The sequence below is a fragment of the Ambystoma mexicanum genome, chromosome 9 (assembly GCF_040938575.1).
Source record: "Ambystoma mexicanum isolate Mex_15411 chromosome 9, UKY_AmexF1_1, whole genome shotgun sequence".
NCBI classification, from domain to species: domain Eukaryota; kingdom Metazoa; phylum Chordata; class Amphibia; order Caudata; family Ambystomatidae; genus Ambystoma; species Ambystoma mexicanum.
The window spans coordinates 1116183747-1116200894 of NC_090931.1; the positions used below are offsets into that span (position 1 = coordinate 1116183747).

Genomic DNA, 17148 nt, shown 5'->3' on the forward strand with positions numbered 1-17148 from the left:
AGGCCTGCAGTGCAGCAATCTGACCCAGGCTGGGAGGGCCAGAGAAAAATGGTTCATGTGAAAGTATGACTCAGGTGGCTTCCTGGAACTCGGATGCTTTTTTCTGCCAGTCCCCTATGTTTGTAACCTTTGGTGGCCTGGTTCCAGCCCTTTCCAAAGGGGGCAAGGCACCTCATCTCAAACAGCCCTTCCTCCACTCAGGAACAGTACATATCCCTGCAGTGAGGCTACTACACCGTCCTCCATGCGGAGTAACACTTTATCCTTTTCTGGTCCTTGCCCAGCATGGAGGAAGAAAAAAGACAAATCTTTACCGGCTGTTTAGCCATAGTGTTTTTGAACACATTTCCTAAAAATACACATATATAAGGTTTGATACAGCTGCATATGGCATGTCATCCACAACCACTATTGAACAGTTTTTCAGGGTGTATCAGACACAGTTCCCTTTATATTTCACACCATTACTACAGTTCACATTATGTTTCCTTCCTAACACATGCTATGGCACTGCACAGAGGCATCCGTGTTTTGCAATGTTATTTACTGGCTTAATTCACCCAGTGCTTGGAAACCTCATGTACCAACATCTGGCTACATGCATTCCTCAGGGGTCCTAGCGCTGTCAACACCAGGAGAATGAAGGACAATTAGTGCTACAAAAGTAATGATGAGTGAGCAGTCCCTGCATGGCATTGGATTAAGAGGAGGGAATTCCTGTACTTTGGCCCAAGGTCTCAAATAGCAAGTAATGCCTGTCTTAGCCCTGGGGAAACTTTGGACATGGGAGCAATGGCGCATCAGTGAACAATGGTATTATTCAAAAGGCAGTCATTCCTACAAGTCAATCCACCCATTCCTGATAGTGCTGATGTCTTAGGTCTGGGGCGGTGAATCTGACAGAACCTGTGACATTACAGTGGTGCCCTAGAGGAAAAAACAAAGAACGGTGTTCCAATCTTTACCTAAATTCTGCATTCAAAAGATTTAAATATTACCTGCATAGCATGGCCTGAGCACTCTGGCTAATCTCGTAGATATGCAGTGGCACTAGTGACAATTACTGCAGTCAGTACCATGTGCATGCAGTGTTTACTAATGGAATAGGCCTGGTGTTGCGCAGGTGCAAAACTGAGCTGGATTCCACAGGAATCCATTTATTGTATGCCTGCATGAAAATCTCACGCAGGTGTTCTGACAAATTAGCTTCTTCTCTGCAGGAGTACAAGGATGGGTAGGGGTAAAAATGTCCACTCAGCCCTCACACTTCTCCACATCAAGAGCCATTGAAATCATAAAGGTTAAGAGATGTACCTCCTTTGCCTTTTGTGGTAACATGAGCTGAGAAGGCTATGCTCTTAAGAGTGGTGTGAATGCGATTCAGTTGTGACCCACACAACACGGTAATATAGTCCAAAATCAAGGAAATGTCCAATCAAGTTCCTATAAAATAAATACACTTTATTCAAACACACCATCTGCAATAGAACTGTACAAAACCGACCCCTGTTTAAAGACAGAGAAAAAGCAACAGACTGAAGAAAGTAGCCCTCTGAGCGTGAATACAGGGGTGATAGGCAAATTACCAACCACAAACAAGGATATATCTTTGGGTGAAAGAAGGTGCAGGACTTAACCAGTCTCTAGGGCCCAAGTGGAACAAGGGGAAAGTTAGTGGTCAACAGTATCTTATTTAGCAGATCAAGCTTAGTTTGGGTATAGTGGATTGTGTGGGTACAAGCGTCAAGCAGACATCGAGCAGTGGCAAATGTGGTCACTCTGTGTGGTTCGAGAGGGGCCTTCAGCAATGCAGGTCGGGAATTCACCAGGATCTCTTTGAGGAGGGGCTGGGACGAGACGGGTTGTCCCCACTGGGAAGGTTTGATGAGTGATGCTCCAGCGGTGCAAGTCGGTGGACGATGGGGCCATCGAATTGGTGATACATTTTATCTGATGTTTGGTCGGTGAAGTGGCCATTCCAGGGCGTGTCGGGTCCCATCATCGAGCAGTTGATTCAAGTCTAGCAGGTGAAGGACTCAGCAAGGGCAGAATGCAGCGTCAAGCTAGTTTAAGATGCTGACAAGTTTGAATGGGTGCAGAAGTACAAAAGACAGCACCAGCGTATTCCCTATGATTCTATGGGTGGTGAACACAGTGTGACCAGTATGGTGTGGCAAAAGAGGGAGTTTCAGCTAGTCTGGTTCTCCTGATGCTGTGAGGCCTGCTCAGGAGGACTCGAGGAAAGGGTGATTCCATTCATGGTCTGTTCTCCCAGCTTTAGGGGATTCGGTGCATAGTGCCATGTCCTGATCCACAGCAAAATTCACCCACAATGTGCATAGCGGGTGGGTAGAGGCTGAGCTATCTGCTGCCTTGGACTGCTTCTTCTTCACCTCAGTGGTTGTGGACTTTGGAAAGTGCTACTCTCTCTTGAGAGAGGCCCAGTGAATCCTTCTTGGGTGTTGTTCCAGAGTGAATCAAATAAGTGAGGGAAGACCCCTTCTTTTAAAGGTAAAGGTCCACCTAAAACTAGCCTGCCTTAGTGGTCCAATCCCTGTTCTTGAAAGAAGTTGACTTTACCCGTCTGACATCACACCCAAAGTGCTTTGCTCTAGAAGAAGTGTGAAGGACAGGAAGGAAAGAGAGAGGTAGAGAGGAACAACATTGTAAAAATCTCCTTCCACTGATCAGAGTCCTCCTGACTACTCTAACCCCACCCCTCCCTTCTCATTAGGATCAAATGCCTCTAGAAATGCAGCGCCCTGTTGTGAGGCTACTCCCTATGAATGGATGTACTCCTTTGATTCCTGGGTCCATTGGTTCAGGGCAGCTGCCTGCTGTGTGGCTGTCCCTGGCGGAAGGCGTTACCTGTCCTCAGAAAGTGGTTAAAGAACAAGCATGTCTATTCAGGTTCCTGTCCTGTCATTTGGTAGACACAACCCGTCTGGCCTGAATACACATCACCTTCCACAGCTGAGCTTGGTTAAGAGGAGAGGAGCTGACATATGGGTGATATCAAATTGGATGTAGCTTCAGTTAAGTAGGGCCATGGACTATGTGGACTATGGCTTAACTCAGACAGACATAACTTTATTCTTAGAGTTTAGCCTGCCACCATCTTGTGATACTTATGATCATCATAGGTTTGGTACGGGAGCATATCTTAAATGCAGCTCCTGTGCTGCAGAGACGATGCTGTCACTGCAGCTTTCAAATGGGCAACTATAACCTCTTGCTCTGTGCCACTGGTAGAGCAAGGGTTGCAGATCAGGATACTGATGCAGCGGGACAAAGAAACACAGTGGCCCTCATTACGAGTTGCCCGGTAAAAGCGGGTTCATTACCGGCATGCCAGAATGAGCGGGTCCGTGCTCGTATGAACCTGCTAACAGCGGGTGATTACGAGTGCGCGAGCACGCGCGTTCCCCCATGCCGGTAGTGGCAATACCGCCATGCCGGTAAAGGGCCACCAACCCCCCTATACCAGCATTGCAGGGCCCACCCATAGCATTACCGACTCATACCAACCCCTAAATACCGGCACGGTAATACCGGCACGGTATTACCGTCTTTGCAAAAAACGGACCCGGAAATTACATCATCGTACAGGGGCCGGCGGCATCTTTAAAAACCCAATCCATTGCCATCCTCCACAACCACCAGTTCTTTTGTGTTGTTCTGAGGCAGAATAGAAGCAGGATGTCCAAGGCTACCAGGAAGGCGACCCCCAGGAAGCGAAAACAGTGTTTTTCAGACGCTGAGCTAAGTATGCTCGCTGACACCCTGGCCCAGCATGCGGACACGATCAGGAGCACCGACATGAAGCATGCAGCCCAAACCACAAAAAAAGAAGTCTGGCAGGAGGTCGCACAGAGGGTGTCGGCAGGGGGAACCACCCCAAGGAGTGTGCGTGACTGTCGGAAGCGGTGGGATGACCTCCGCCTCAGGGTGAGGAAGATCCTGGCGGACAACAGGAAGGCCGCAATGGCGACAGGCGGGGGCCCACACTCCCCTGTGAAGTTGACGGCATGGGAGGAGACAGCAAGTACCTTTATAGATCCTGAATCCACAGAGGGAATCGGAGACCAGGAGGTGGGCGCCGCAACATCCACAGAAGAAGGTGAGTGACCCATCACATCCGTGTAGGCTAAACCATGATGTGGCACAAGTGATGTGGAAGTGAGACTAGCCAAGGCAATGCATGTCCCATGCCCACATCAACATATCCAGTCAAGAATGTGTGCCACACCCTGCTACACACGCATGCTGAGTGCCAAACCCAATCCCAACACAAGTGCAACATGACCCAACCGTGCCCATGGAACTCACCACACATCCACCATACCAATGCCATGCCACAAGCCATGCATTGATTGCCCACATGCCCCCTCATAACACCAACTGCCACACCCCTACAATAATTAGATGCATGAATGTATGAACATATCACAGCGCAATGTATTATCGCTGCCATGTGACACTATCACTGATGACCTGCATCTCTTCTATCCTACAGGCACCGATGAGGAAGATGGCATGCAGGACAGGGGTGCAAGTTCATCCACTGCATGGCAAGGGACTAGGGCCACCACCACCCCCAAGCCCAAGAAACTGCCCAGAGCAACAGGCAGTGTGCCACACCGGGCAGTAACCCTGCAGGAGACACCTGCACCCACTGTCCAGCAGCAGCCACCCACAACAGTGGGAGGCGTTTCTATTCCTGCTCCGCCAACCACCGCGGACGTTGTGGATGCAGAGGTGGAGAATGAGGGTGCCATCATGTCCGGCACACCCACCCCAAGCCCCATTACCAGCATCCATACCCCCTACAGAGGCAGAGAGCATCTACGATCCCTGCCTCCACGACTCGGTCCTTGATGAATCAGACATATGCCTCTTTGAGGAGGAGTGTGCCCTGGACGTGGGCACCACACAAGTGCCATCCACCAGCCTGCCGACCACCAGCCTGACGACCACCACCCTGCCTACCACCACCCTGCCTACCACCACCCCAGTCACCAGCACTCCTGCAGCCAACGGCCCATCGAGGCTCGCCTGTCAAGGGTTGAGGCACGACAGGAGTCGATGCTTGAACTGATGCGGCAACAAATATCAGATAGAAATGACTCCATGAGGGCCATTGCCACAGCCATCGCAGGCAACACTGCTGCTGTTGAGGCATCCACAAGTGCCATGAGGGAGTGTCTGGGGGCACTTACGCAGGCCCTGCTTGCAAACCTGCCTCATATGCAGCGCCCACACCTTGGGGCAGGCATGGGACTGGCCATCAACACCTCCACTGCCACAACCACTTCTACCTCGGCCCAATCGAGCCCCGTGCGGTTGACGCGGAGGAGTGCACGGCGCTTGACCATGGTACCCCCGGATCCCAAAATAGCAAAGAAATAGAGTGGGCAGACAATGACATTTAGAAAATGTACGTTGGTCAAGGGACCCGTGTTTGTTGTACATATGGGGACATTTGGGGTTTGTAGGGTGGGTGAGGGAGTTTACTTGAATATTTTTGGGTTTTGTAGGGTGGGTGAGGGAGTTTACTTGAGTATTTTTGGGGTTTGTAGGGTGGGTGAGGGAGTTACTTGGGTATTTTTGGGGTTTGTAGGGTGGGTGAGGGAGTTCACTGGGGGTTGTGAGGGGATTATGTTCACATTATCACGTGTCTGTAAAATACACCTGTTGTGTGCAAGAAAATCATTGGCTGGACATACTTCTTTTTGTGCATGTACAATTGATGTGTGATGGTGTACAGTGGGGCACTTCTGACAAAACAAGTGTGCATGTCCTCATGCAGCCAGTGTGTCACGGGCACATTACTTTCATGGTCCCTGCGTTTCAAAAGTATTCGTCAATTAGTGCTTAGCGTACAGCATGGCCATCCCATGCATCACGTACTGGCAGGGGGGCTCCTTCACCTCCGTCTCCATCCCCTTCATCCTCACCCAGCCCATGCATGTCAATGTCAGGTGGCAGTGGTACATTCCTTTGGACGCGCATGTTGTGCAGCATGACACATTCCATGGTGATCTTTGCCGCCTTCTCAGGCCTATATAGGATGGCCCCACCAAACCTGCTTAGGCAGCGGAACCGCGCCTTCAACAGGCCAAAGGTCTGCTCATTCGCAACACGGGTATGAGTGTGCATACGATTGTACTCCTCTTCATGGCTGTTCTGCTGGTTTCACACAGGGGTAAGTAGCCACGGCCTCAAGGGATATCCTCCATCACCTGCAAGCAGATACACATAGGTGTGTGTCACTCTGAACTGCCACCTTCAGGGAGCACAGTCATGGCAGCAACTATTTGGTGTGGGCATGCACATGTCCCACTACGTGTACAAAATAGTCATCTTTATGCAATGTATACTGTAAAGAGGTGCGGTACACTGGATGGGGTTCAATAGATGATGTAGGGTGTAATCATGCATGCTGAGGCAGATGTGCTGTGGGAGCGAAACAATGTTTAGCCTCCAATTCATGCTGTATATTCTTTACTATGCATGGTCACACTAGCCGCTTTGCTACAGTTGCCATTCTATTCAGTCATGCATTGCTTGCCATCACCATGGTGCCCTGGTTGCGCCACTTACTTGTTGTCATCCATATGCATTATTTGTGATATGTGGCCCAGTAATGTGTCATGTTCTGTTTGGCTGGTTCAGGTGAGGTGTGTTTAGATCTGCATGCATTCTCCAATCACTGGCTATTGCCACCCAGGTGCACTACCCCCCCCTTTCCCACCCGGGTACAGTAGGCCCCCTCCTTCTGCATCCGCACACATCAGTACCCCACAGCATGGCCATGGGCCTGTTGTGCAGCTCACCGAGCAGCCAGGCACGTGGTCCAGCATGCGTGAGAATAGTGGTTGTGAAATGCCATGCAGCTGGCCCACTGTGTGTTGGTAGGTGCCTGTGGCCAGGAAGTGTAGCACAGACACCAACACCACCGTTAGTAGTGGGGGGATGGCAGTGCGTATTTCTATGTGGCTGGCAATGTCGTTCTGTATCATGTCCACTATGGTGGTGATGGTGTCACGGTCCAACCGGTACAGGGTGTGGATCTGCTCAGGGGTTAGGTTGAATGGGCTGGGTCTGGTGCGAGGGATTGTTGGCTGCCTATGAGGCACTGGTGGCTGCGCTGGTGGAAATTGCTGGGCCTGTCTCACCCTCCTTCTCCTCCTGCGTCTCATCTGTGCTGCCTGTTGTTGCTGCTGTAGTTGTAGCAGTATAGGCATGTCCTCCAGCGCCATGATTGCAACTGCTAGTGGTAGCATTTTGGTGTGGAAAGGGGGGTGGTGTGTAGGTGTGATCCTTTTGTACTGGGCCACTCAACATTGCCTACACCTGTGGGGGGGGGGTTGTGGTGTGTGGGTGTGCTCAGTTTATACTGGCACAGCCTCCATTGACTCCACCTGTGGGGATTGTGTGCATCTGTGGCAGCTGCCTTGTATCCTGGAATTACCCCCTATTACCGGCATGCCGGTATTTGCTCCCTGAAGGGGCGCGTGTACGCGCCTATGCCGCTATTAGCGGCACCATTGTTTAGTGTGCCGCTAATACCGGGTTTGCGTGTCACAATGCGACGGGACGGTAAACGATGCTGTAATGAGGCCCAGTATGCTTTTGGCGTGGAGTTTATGAAAGGGGATTTTGATCAGCAAATTACCCTTTGAGAGATGGAATTACCTGCATTATTTTATTAATTAATAACAATTAAAAAATCCAGGGCTTTCCCACCCTTGCCAGATGGCAATTCATCACAGGTGTACAACGGGACGTACTTCAGAGATGAGGAGGACAGCATGGCGGAGATCTCTGCTCCATGTCTCTCTTTCGGCTTGTCACTGCACCAAAATGGTGCAGAGTATTAAATGGAGGTGTAAAAGCATTATGTTTCGCATTCACGCCTTAGTTTATCACTCTACCGCATTGAAAATGAGGCGCATAGCGCACCTGAGCGACGACGATGAATCATACAGTGCCCCGAAATCACCAAGGTAGCCGGCTGAACACTAGTGAGCACCACAATCCCAACCAATCCCCCAGGGGCACTGACGTGGAAGTCACAGGAGAAGATGGTACTGGTACACCGTACACAAAGTGTGTAGTACTGTTCAGTTCCCAACCTGTGAAGTTCAACTGAAAGCCCACTGTTTCGGTGGGCCTTGTTCTCTGCTAGAAAGCACCAGCACCGGCTTCTCCCAGGATTTGCTGAACAGGTGCTCTTCAAAAGGGTCACTAGGTATATTTAGCATCTGAAACATGAGCAAGCAGCTCTCCGATTGGCCTACACGGCCACATGATAGTTCGGGAGCAGAGGCATCTGGTTTGCTCTTGCCCAGCGTTTCTCGGGAGGGAAGAGCTGGAGAGGCTTGGCTGCTCAGGAAATTTACTCAAGAGAACTGGTAAGAACATCTTTTTCGCCCCTATCGTGCCCATGTTGTCCCCCACGCCGTTTAAAATGTGACTGGTCATAGAGCTGGCATTAGACGTTTTGGGTTCTGCAGTCAAAGGATAAAGAGTGGCCTGGGTTTGAAGGCTCCTAAAGTCCGGACAGGTGCATCCTGTGTTAAATACCCCAACCAGTACAGTTTGCTAGGAGGTAAGCACCCATCACTGGAACTTTGGTGCCGTGAGTTATCGGATTGCTCTCAAAATCTAATTACTCGAATGGTCGCCCGAGTACATTGGCACTTCGCAGGGGCACTGCTGCGTGTTCCTATATTTAACCCGCACTGGTGGGCTTCATTTCCCTCAGAAGGCATTACAGCTTAGACAGCTAAACAAAACCAGCCAATGGGTCTCCGGTGTTAGCTTACACGACACATATCTTGGGATCTGGGAACAGCTGCTCCAAGCCTTCACCTCGCAAAGCTGCGTCCCCATCCTCAAGCGCGAGCCCTCGGGAGCACCCTCACCGCCAGGCCTCGCTCAAGCATTCCATTTTGTAAAAAGCAACGGCTTTAGTCTATTTTTTGGGGGGAGTAAGCGACACTTTTTTGGATTTTCGTGTTTTCCAGGTTTGGGAGGACAGCTGCAGAAACTAACAAAAAGAAGCGCACCAGTGCAGGCCCATGGTGCATTCATCGCAAATACCCTCGCTAACCTGAGGTGACTTTTCTTTCTATATACCTTCATAAACCTTACATTTAAAAGTGCGTCACAGACCTTTTTGGTTTTGTAAACACCGCCACGCCACGTATCCAGCCGCAGAGAGCGAAACAATAGTGCACCCTGCCTTGCACTAACATAGGTGATGGGTTATGTGCGTCGCGTGAATACGTGCGTATGGGAAATGCACGTTCTTTCACGTATAGCGCACAGGGCCAAGGCGACGCTTCAGTTTAAGGCGAGCAGGGTGCCAGCATGAAGATGTGAGATGGGTCGAGAGAGGGGCGCGGAAGAGAAGCCACATCTCCAAACAAACATACGCTTCTATTCACTCTGGAGATTACCTATGCGATGCGATAGAATTTCACTGCCTCCAGGCGCTTTTTGGTCCTATTGTAATGGCATAGTCGGGGGTTACTTCATTAATTCGTTGAAAATCAGTTTAAGGCTATTTTTTTAAATTTCTATGTGTCTCACAATTATATCTGTCCTCTTTCGCCCCAAGAACCCTACCCACCTCTCTAGTTTATTTACCCAACACTTGCTTTCACATAAAACGTATATCTTGGGGAATGAAGGTGTCGCACAGGCGCCTTAGGGGTGCTGGCATTTCGTAAAACGTGAAGCATGTTGGTTACATTTCGATCATTTTGTATTTTTAGCTTGTAGGTGACGGACCAATTTTCAAACATGGCGGACGACGAAGACTTTGAAGGCGTGGAGGTAAGAGGGAATGGCTTTAAGCATGTATGTTTCAAGGGACCACAGCACTGAGACAAGCGGGATGTCAGCCTACATGTACCAGACGTGTATTCATTTAGCAACCTGTGTGCACATATTAACGATGTAAATGGAGCATATTGAATGAGCGCCAGGGCAGCAGCCAGTGGCGGCTATGTACCATGCAGGAGAACCTGAAGAAGCGCAAGGCGAGCCTTCAGAATAATTTGCACAGGTGGGCCACAGGCCCCCGCGAGTCTTCTCGTCAGCAGATCCAATATTACAGGCAGGGCTGGGCAGGCAGTATCCAGTGTCCCCCCCCCCCCCCCCTACACCCCCATGTGGAGCCCACCCTCTGCTGACCTGGCACTTGCCTTCTGTAACTGTAACTGGGAGGGAAGTGGGTTAGCCCCGCTTCTGGGAGGGCAGTGGGCTAACCCTGCTTCTGGCCTCATTCAACTGTTGCAGGGTTATTGTACGCCATTCTTTTTAATTGCAGCACAGGAAAAGCTGGTACAAACATTGTTTCTGGCCTCATTCAACTATTGCAGGATTATTAAACGTCATTCTTTTTAATTGCAGCACATAGGGAAGGCTGGTACTAACATTGTTTCTCTGCAAAACTTAATGCTCTCTGCTGCTTTGGTGGAGTGTTCGCCATTTCAGGCCTTGCAGCCCCCTCGGCCTATGTTGTGGGCCTACAACTCACAGCATTGCAGTGCGCGTGCTCAGCTGCTATTGATTTGGGAATGTTGATGTCTGAACTGCAACGTTGGCCCCTTTTTGCCATTCATTTTGGGGGGTTTCTGGATTTCACAGCCTATCCTTGGAGTTTTGGAAAAAGATGTGGGATGTGTTGTTCCTTATTAAAACCTGTGTTGCTTTAAAGTGATGCTCCCTGTTTTGGGATATCAGGCTCACACACCTATTTTGCATGAGCTTGAAAGTGGTTGAGCATCATCTGGGATTCCCTCTGGCTCTGTGGGCAGGGCCGCACCATGCTGTGTGTTGCTGGGCCGCCCTGCATCACCTCCAAGTCTGTGCTTACTCCAGTCTTTGACATTAATGAGGTTGGTGCTTTTGAATAACATGCAGCCCCTTCTTTTGCCCAGTTTTTGCTGCTTTCATATTACACAACAGAGCCAAGAGGAATCATGGATGTGCCATACTGCGTAAAGATTGTGTTGCGGGGAAGACTGAACAAAAAGGATTTTGCTCTCTGGGCCCAATTATAGAGACTGTGTGGTGCAGAGCCTGCATTTGTACATAATTATGGAGCTGTTGCTGCCTGCTCGCAGTTAGGTATTACTGAATGAAGTGGAGGAGATCCATCACCAATTCATTTAACTGGCGAGTTCCCTCACATTCAAGCGGTGCACCCCATGCAAATGAGGCAATCGGTGCTTGCCCTAGTGCATAGCCCACACTGGGACTGGGACGTGCATCTTCCCGGAGGGGCAAATTAGTGCGCTCCCAGCCGCAACCTTTGCGTGAGGAGAGGGGCGAATAGGGGAGGCTAGAGGCAATTCAAGTCTGAACCCACTTCTCACGGGAGCCCCAAAGGCTGCAGGCCCACCAGCACACCCTCAGAGGACAGTGCCTAAGACCAGCTCTTGAGAGAGTAGACTCCTAGAAAACACGGGTGCATCTGGGCTCACATTCACCACACACTTCTCAATCTACCAGCACCCTGCCCTACACGCAAGCCCCCCATGCACAAGGTGCTACTAGCACCACCGAACCGCATTAACCTTGGCGGAGATGATCAAGCGCATTGCACGGCACGCAACATCTTTAGCTCTATGACATAGCAACTATCCCTCGGCATCAGCATCTCTGTGTCCCAATGTCAGTGGCGTGCCCAGACTCATTTGACTGGGGTGGCCCAGGTAGGACACTGATTTATGCAGAGGTGGCATGAAGTACGAGCGCGCGCACACACTACCCATATCTACTTTAATTACTAACATTAGTGTCTTACATTCCTGTGTTTAAAGTTGTAATGATCATGGTTTAGGATAATGGGGTTGCACCTTCGGTGGCCAATCAGATTCCGGTGGTAGCACGTGACACCCCAGGCCACTCCCTGAACACACCTATGTCCAATGTCCCTGCGCTGTCGTCTAATGGCTCTTTAGGTTCCCCTCTGGATAAAACACATACCCAGGAGTCACTGCCACAAACCACACAGAACCAGAGTGGCTCTCAGAAGCCGGGTACTTACAGCCTGAATTCATCAGCACCACAGGCCATGCACCTGCCTCTCCCTCTACCACACTAACTGCCTTCCCTTTCCTCCAGAGCCACATGCAATGAAACAGCGAAATTGACAGAGGTGCAGAGCACGCCACTTTACATCACAGTATACGGACCAGCTATCAAGGCTGCGCACTATACACGGACACGTGTGTCCGATGCCACTGGACATGTGTCTGCACCAGTGTGCATTTGAGGAAGCATCAGAGTTTTGGTCAAACGTGAACTCATCCTTCACATTTGAAAAGAGAAGGGGCATTGGTACGCTCCATCGAGATTATGCATCAGGCAGAACTAGTCCAAGCTCAGCTGGGTTTTGCTCGGCTGAGAAAGATGATGTTCCAGGGCCCAGTTTCAAATTGGCACAAAATAATATGCTCTCATTTCTCACTTCGACAAAGTGGAAACAAGCCTGCAATGTGGATCTTATCATTTTTTGCACAGGTGTAAGGGTATCAGGTAATATTATCCCCACCAAAAATATTGCTGTATCGGGAACGGCCATAGGCGATATTTTTAGTCGGGATAATATTAGGGTTTTTTGGTTGCAGGGGTGTCCCCCACTCCTTTTAAAATAATACAGAGGTTGCAGGGGTGTCTCCCGCAGGTTCCATACCTTAATATCGCAGCACAAAAATATGGCGATATTTTTGCAGGGATATTAACACATGGAACTGGTGTAAGACATCATTGAATTTGTTTTCAAAATACTGCCTTGTTATCGATGAATGCAGATACCTGATAGGTGCTGACAAACGGGGATGCCCAGCTTGTGCACTGTAAGGCCAAGTTCAGAGGGCAAGCTGAGGGTAGATGTGGGTGGCTGGCATCCGCCCACTTATTTCAGAAGGCAATGCCTTCCCCACTGGGTATTTTTGAAGCCGGAAGTAAAAACAAGTCTGTTCGCTCTATTGAGATTGAATTTGAAATATTTCGCCAGATTCCCCGGTTGAACACTTCCTTATTACCATTAGACCATATCAGCAGATGAGAAGCTACCAGCAACTGTTGCTAAATAATGTCTGATACTGACTGGGACTATGCTCTCCGGGAGACATTTTGTAACGATTCTTCAGTTTAAAGGGTGCACACCTTTTGTCATTTTCCAACGTCAATATAAGAATATATCCTGGGGTATTGAGCTCTGCCTTCGATTGTGCAAAACGAATTGAATGAAATTGACATATGTCACTGATATTTACATTTTTTGGCGATGTCACTTCCTGTTGCGTATGTTAATAGGAGCCCCCTCTTTTTTTGATCTTAGGACTTGCGCCCTGGGGCCAACCTTTTGTCCCCTTGTGTTAGGAACAAGAGCATTCATTGGTAAAATAGTGCCTTGCCCAGATCCCATGCATATTCACTGGCCCCTTAAGACAATATCAGAAGAAGGTGCCCCCATCACAAACACTGGGGGCATATCAATGGACATTCTGTACCGGTGCTTGGGGGGTCAATACATTGTGCACTGCGCTTACTCTTTGTGGGATAGGATCTCGCCCAAATCCGTTTTTCTCCAAAACTGAAGACATATTTTTCACTGGCAAAGCACAATTTTCTCTGTTAAATGGATGGTGAAAATTCAATCTACACCATATATCTCATGTGAAAAATTAGACCAAGGTTGGGGTAAGGTTAGTTTGATCCTTTTTTGTCCTTTTGCCCCAATTTTTGCACCCCTGTGAAATGTCAATGCCTACCGTCCCAACTCGCCTGCTTCAAAAAAGAAGGGGAATGGTGTGAATACATGAATGCCCTCATCAGGGGTTAAGTCCTAACAAAAAAAGTGGGGGGACTCAGTAACATATGCAGTCACATGTCACCTCACCAGAAATTAGCATATGAAGGTAAAATATGCAAATGTCATTCAATTGGCTTTGCAGAACCACACAAATTGCACAGGACGAATGGCATTTGCCTATCCAAAAAATCCACACACACAAAAAACCAAGAGGATATTTGCTTCTAGTAGTGTTTTGAAAACGTTAAAAGGCGTGCATGGTTTAAACTCCAAGTATCAATAACAATGTTTTCCCTGGAACAGGCATTCCCGAAATGTGACATTTCAGCTTTAGTTGTTTGCTAATTTTCATCTTATTATCTGGTGCTCTGGAGGAGGGCCAGGCTTGCGGACCTGGTGACCACGGTTCGAGTCCCTTATTTTACACATGGACTTTAAAATACCCAGGGAGGTGGCGTCCACCTTCTGAAAAAAGTGGGTGAACTCCGTCCACCTGCATGCACCCTCGATTTGAGTCCTGGCCCTCATGCAAGCGGTTGGCTTCTTTGTCTTTTTGAGGGGTGGGGGGTCCTGGGAGGTGTGATTGAGGCCCACTTTGGAATTAAAAAGACCTCTGAAAAACAAGAGCTTGCAACTACCATGCTACCCCGGAGAGTAAAATAAATACAATCTGTTAGGAGTCGCACGATCAGGACTGCGCCAGGTGGGCACCAAACACCATTGCTTCATCCTGGAGACTTGTGTGCTGGCCTCTGAATCAGGGTGCTCCAGGCCAGCAGAGGCTCTTTATTAGTCCAAGCGATAGTGGAAGCCAACCTTTTCCTGATCAGTTATCGATAATCTCATCATAAAAAGGGGACTTTATCCCATGCTGTGAAAGGAGAAACGACGCCAAACACGAAACACGGGCTCTATATAGGAGTCTTGGTCTTCAAAACATTCCCTTCCTAATAATTCAGTGCCATACACTACAGTCTGCTTCCCCCCTTCCCACTCTGCCCAATCTCCCTTAAGTACTACTAAAGCAACTGAACAATTCAGAATAGTGTCGCGTGCACACCTGTAAACAGAGATGCTACCCCGGGTTATCCGAGTTCACTCTGCGGCCTTCTGTTAGCATGAGTAGGCAAGGGAGAGAGGTTGGGAATGTGTGGCACGAATGGCGATTATTCGCTTCTGCATCTCTATCGTGTCAGTTGGGGGGCGCTGGCAATGGTTTGGATTCTATCCCTGTTAGGGGATACAATCCCATTCCAAGCACCCTCAACCCACCTCCTCAGCCTCACCTTGTCTTGCTTATCTGCTCGCCCTCCTCCCCATCCCACCCGAACCCTCCAGTTTAAGGCCCCTGCTCCAGTACCCCTCCAGGCGACCACCCCATTCCCTGATCCCCCAGTCATAACACCCCTCCACTCCTTCGACCCCACCATTCATTTACCTGCGCTGTGCGCCATGCACCCCACCGGGCCTCTTCTCGTGGCACGATCTTCTCTGGGGGTGTTTCCTGGGCGGCTTCTTTTAGGGAGAGTCCAGGAAATGCGGTCCAAAGACAGTGGGGGGATTATTCTGAGAGCAGCCCAGTAAAAGTTAGGAAGGGTCTAGTCTGAACTTAGCCTCAGCAACCCCAAAGCTTTCTGGGAGGGCCTTCCGACTGTGAGGCCAGCAGACTCAGAGTTGGACTCTCCACCGGGAACCTACATACTGAAGGCCGTACTCCTCTGAGAGTGCCTTCCAGACCATCTAGTTACCCCTCCCATCGCACTGAGGCCTTGTCCACGGAGGAACCGGGGGCCCTCCAGCGCATACGTTTCTACCACTGCTTTCTACTTTGTTCAACTACCAATGAGGTGACAGCCTCTAGTGCAGAACGTTTCGAAAAATGGTGGATTCCTGGTACTATAATTTCCACTAGCCCCCTTGCCTTCTTCACCACTCCTCATCCTCAGCACTGTGAGATGCCCTGACAATGATGTAAATATATATAAAAGCAAGCAACATAACATGACTTCACTGCTTCCCCCTCTCTCCCCATCACTCATCCCACTCTTCACCCTGAGCACTTTGGAATGGCCTGACAGTGTAGTCAACCAATGTAGCCAACCAGTTCATGTAATCTGAGACATCAATTACATTGGAAAGCTCAACATAAAATTGCCTTAACGTTCTCAACATGAATTGTTGTGATGTGTTCTGTATCTGTATGGTGGAGAGTGGGCCTCTGGGCGCTAGTTGAGGCTGCTCTCACATCCCTAGACTGGGATGGTGATCTAATGGGAACACCCATTGAACTGCAAGATCATTCGGGATGGAATAAGTGGGCGAGGGAACCATCTCCACAAGCAAAGATCCAACACAGCAAGCCCAGCCTCTCCCCCTGCCCCCACACACCCTCTGATCGCTTATGGTGGGGGGGGGGAGTACAAAGAAGAAGCGAAGAAGAGCTGTGGCAAAAAAGTCTAGAGTTTGTGCTGAAACATTACAAGAAAACGTTTCACCAGAAAGGGGTGGGCCGACCCAAGGAAGGGTCTGTGAAGGCTACAGAGTGACTGGAATTGAATGTGTTGTCACTCTGGATGCCAGCTGAGCTGCTGAACAATGTAGGCAATGTGGCCCCTACGGTGGCTGCCAGGCACCCCGAATGGCACGAAGCCCTGGGAGGAGACACTGCGGTACCCGAAAGCAGGAAGGGGTTTCCAATAGTCTGGCCTCCCAGAAACCAGAGCGGCTACCACTGCATTTTGACCAGAGAACGGAATAAGAGTTAGGACATGAGGACAGTAAAGCTTTAATACCTAGCCCCCAGGCCCCTCTTGTGTTAGCCCTTCACTGCAGTGTGGATACTGGCTGAGGGAACCACTAGACCAGTGGCCTTAAAACTGTGGCACTGGCCTCCTTAGGGGGGCCCTGGTGGACCCCGCCGCTTGCCAGCCTAGGGTAAGGGAGGAAATGACAGAAGGCTCAGCTCACGCCATGTGAAAGCTAAAATGACACATGGGTTAAAATTGGTTCAGTGTCTGCCCCTGTAACCGGAGCCCGGCGTTTCTGTCGCAGTCTGCATATTCCAGCGCCGCTTGGCAGGCCCCCACGCGTAAAGAACTCCCATTAGTCAAGGTGATCAGCAGATATTGGCCATCGAGAAGGCCAGTGGACCTGCCCAGCCCACGAGAGCGCGCTCTTTACCTCTGTGACTGTCGATACTGGATTGATGGGCCAGTCTCTGGCCTTCCAAGTAGATGATTCTATTTCGAAAGCCTAAATATCGTCACTTATACAGCCGCAGATATATCTGATAACCTGTTACTATTCAC

General features: G+C 49.7%; 1 protein-coding gene across 30 annotated transcripts in view; it reads left to right on the forward strand.

The window, feature by feature from the left end:
* Positions 1 to 8325: 8325 nt before the first annotated feature.
* The window catches only part of NEB (nebulin), a 359744-nt gene continuing 350921 nt past the window's right edge, over positions 8326 to 17148 (forward strand). For 28 of the 30 annotated variants that reach the window (XM_069616457.1, XM_069616464.1, XM_069616462.1 and 25 more), the window contains exons 1-3: positions 8326 to 8417; positions 9033 to 9123; positions 9786 to 9846. In XM_069616457.1, the coding sequence (XP_069472558.1) occupies positions 9814 to 9846 (33 nt within the window). In that variant the 5' untranslated portion in view covers positions 8326 to 8417; positions 9033 to 9123; positions 9786 to 9813. The remainder of the gene's footprint in view (positions 8418 to 9032; positions 9124 to 9785; positions 9847 to 17148) is intronic. The other 2 variants (XM_069616458.1, XM_069616461.1) reach the window with 1 other exon arrangement.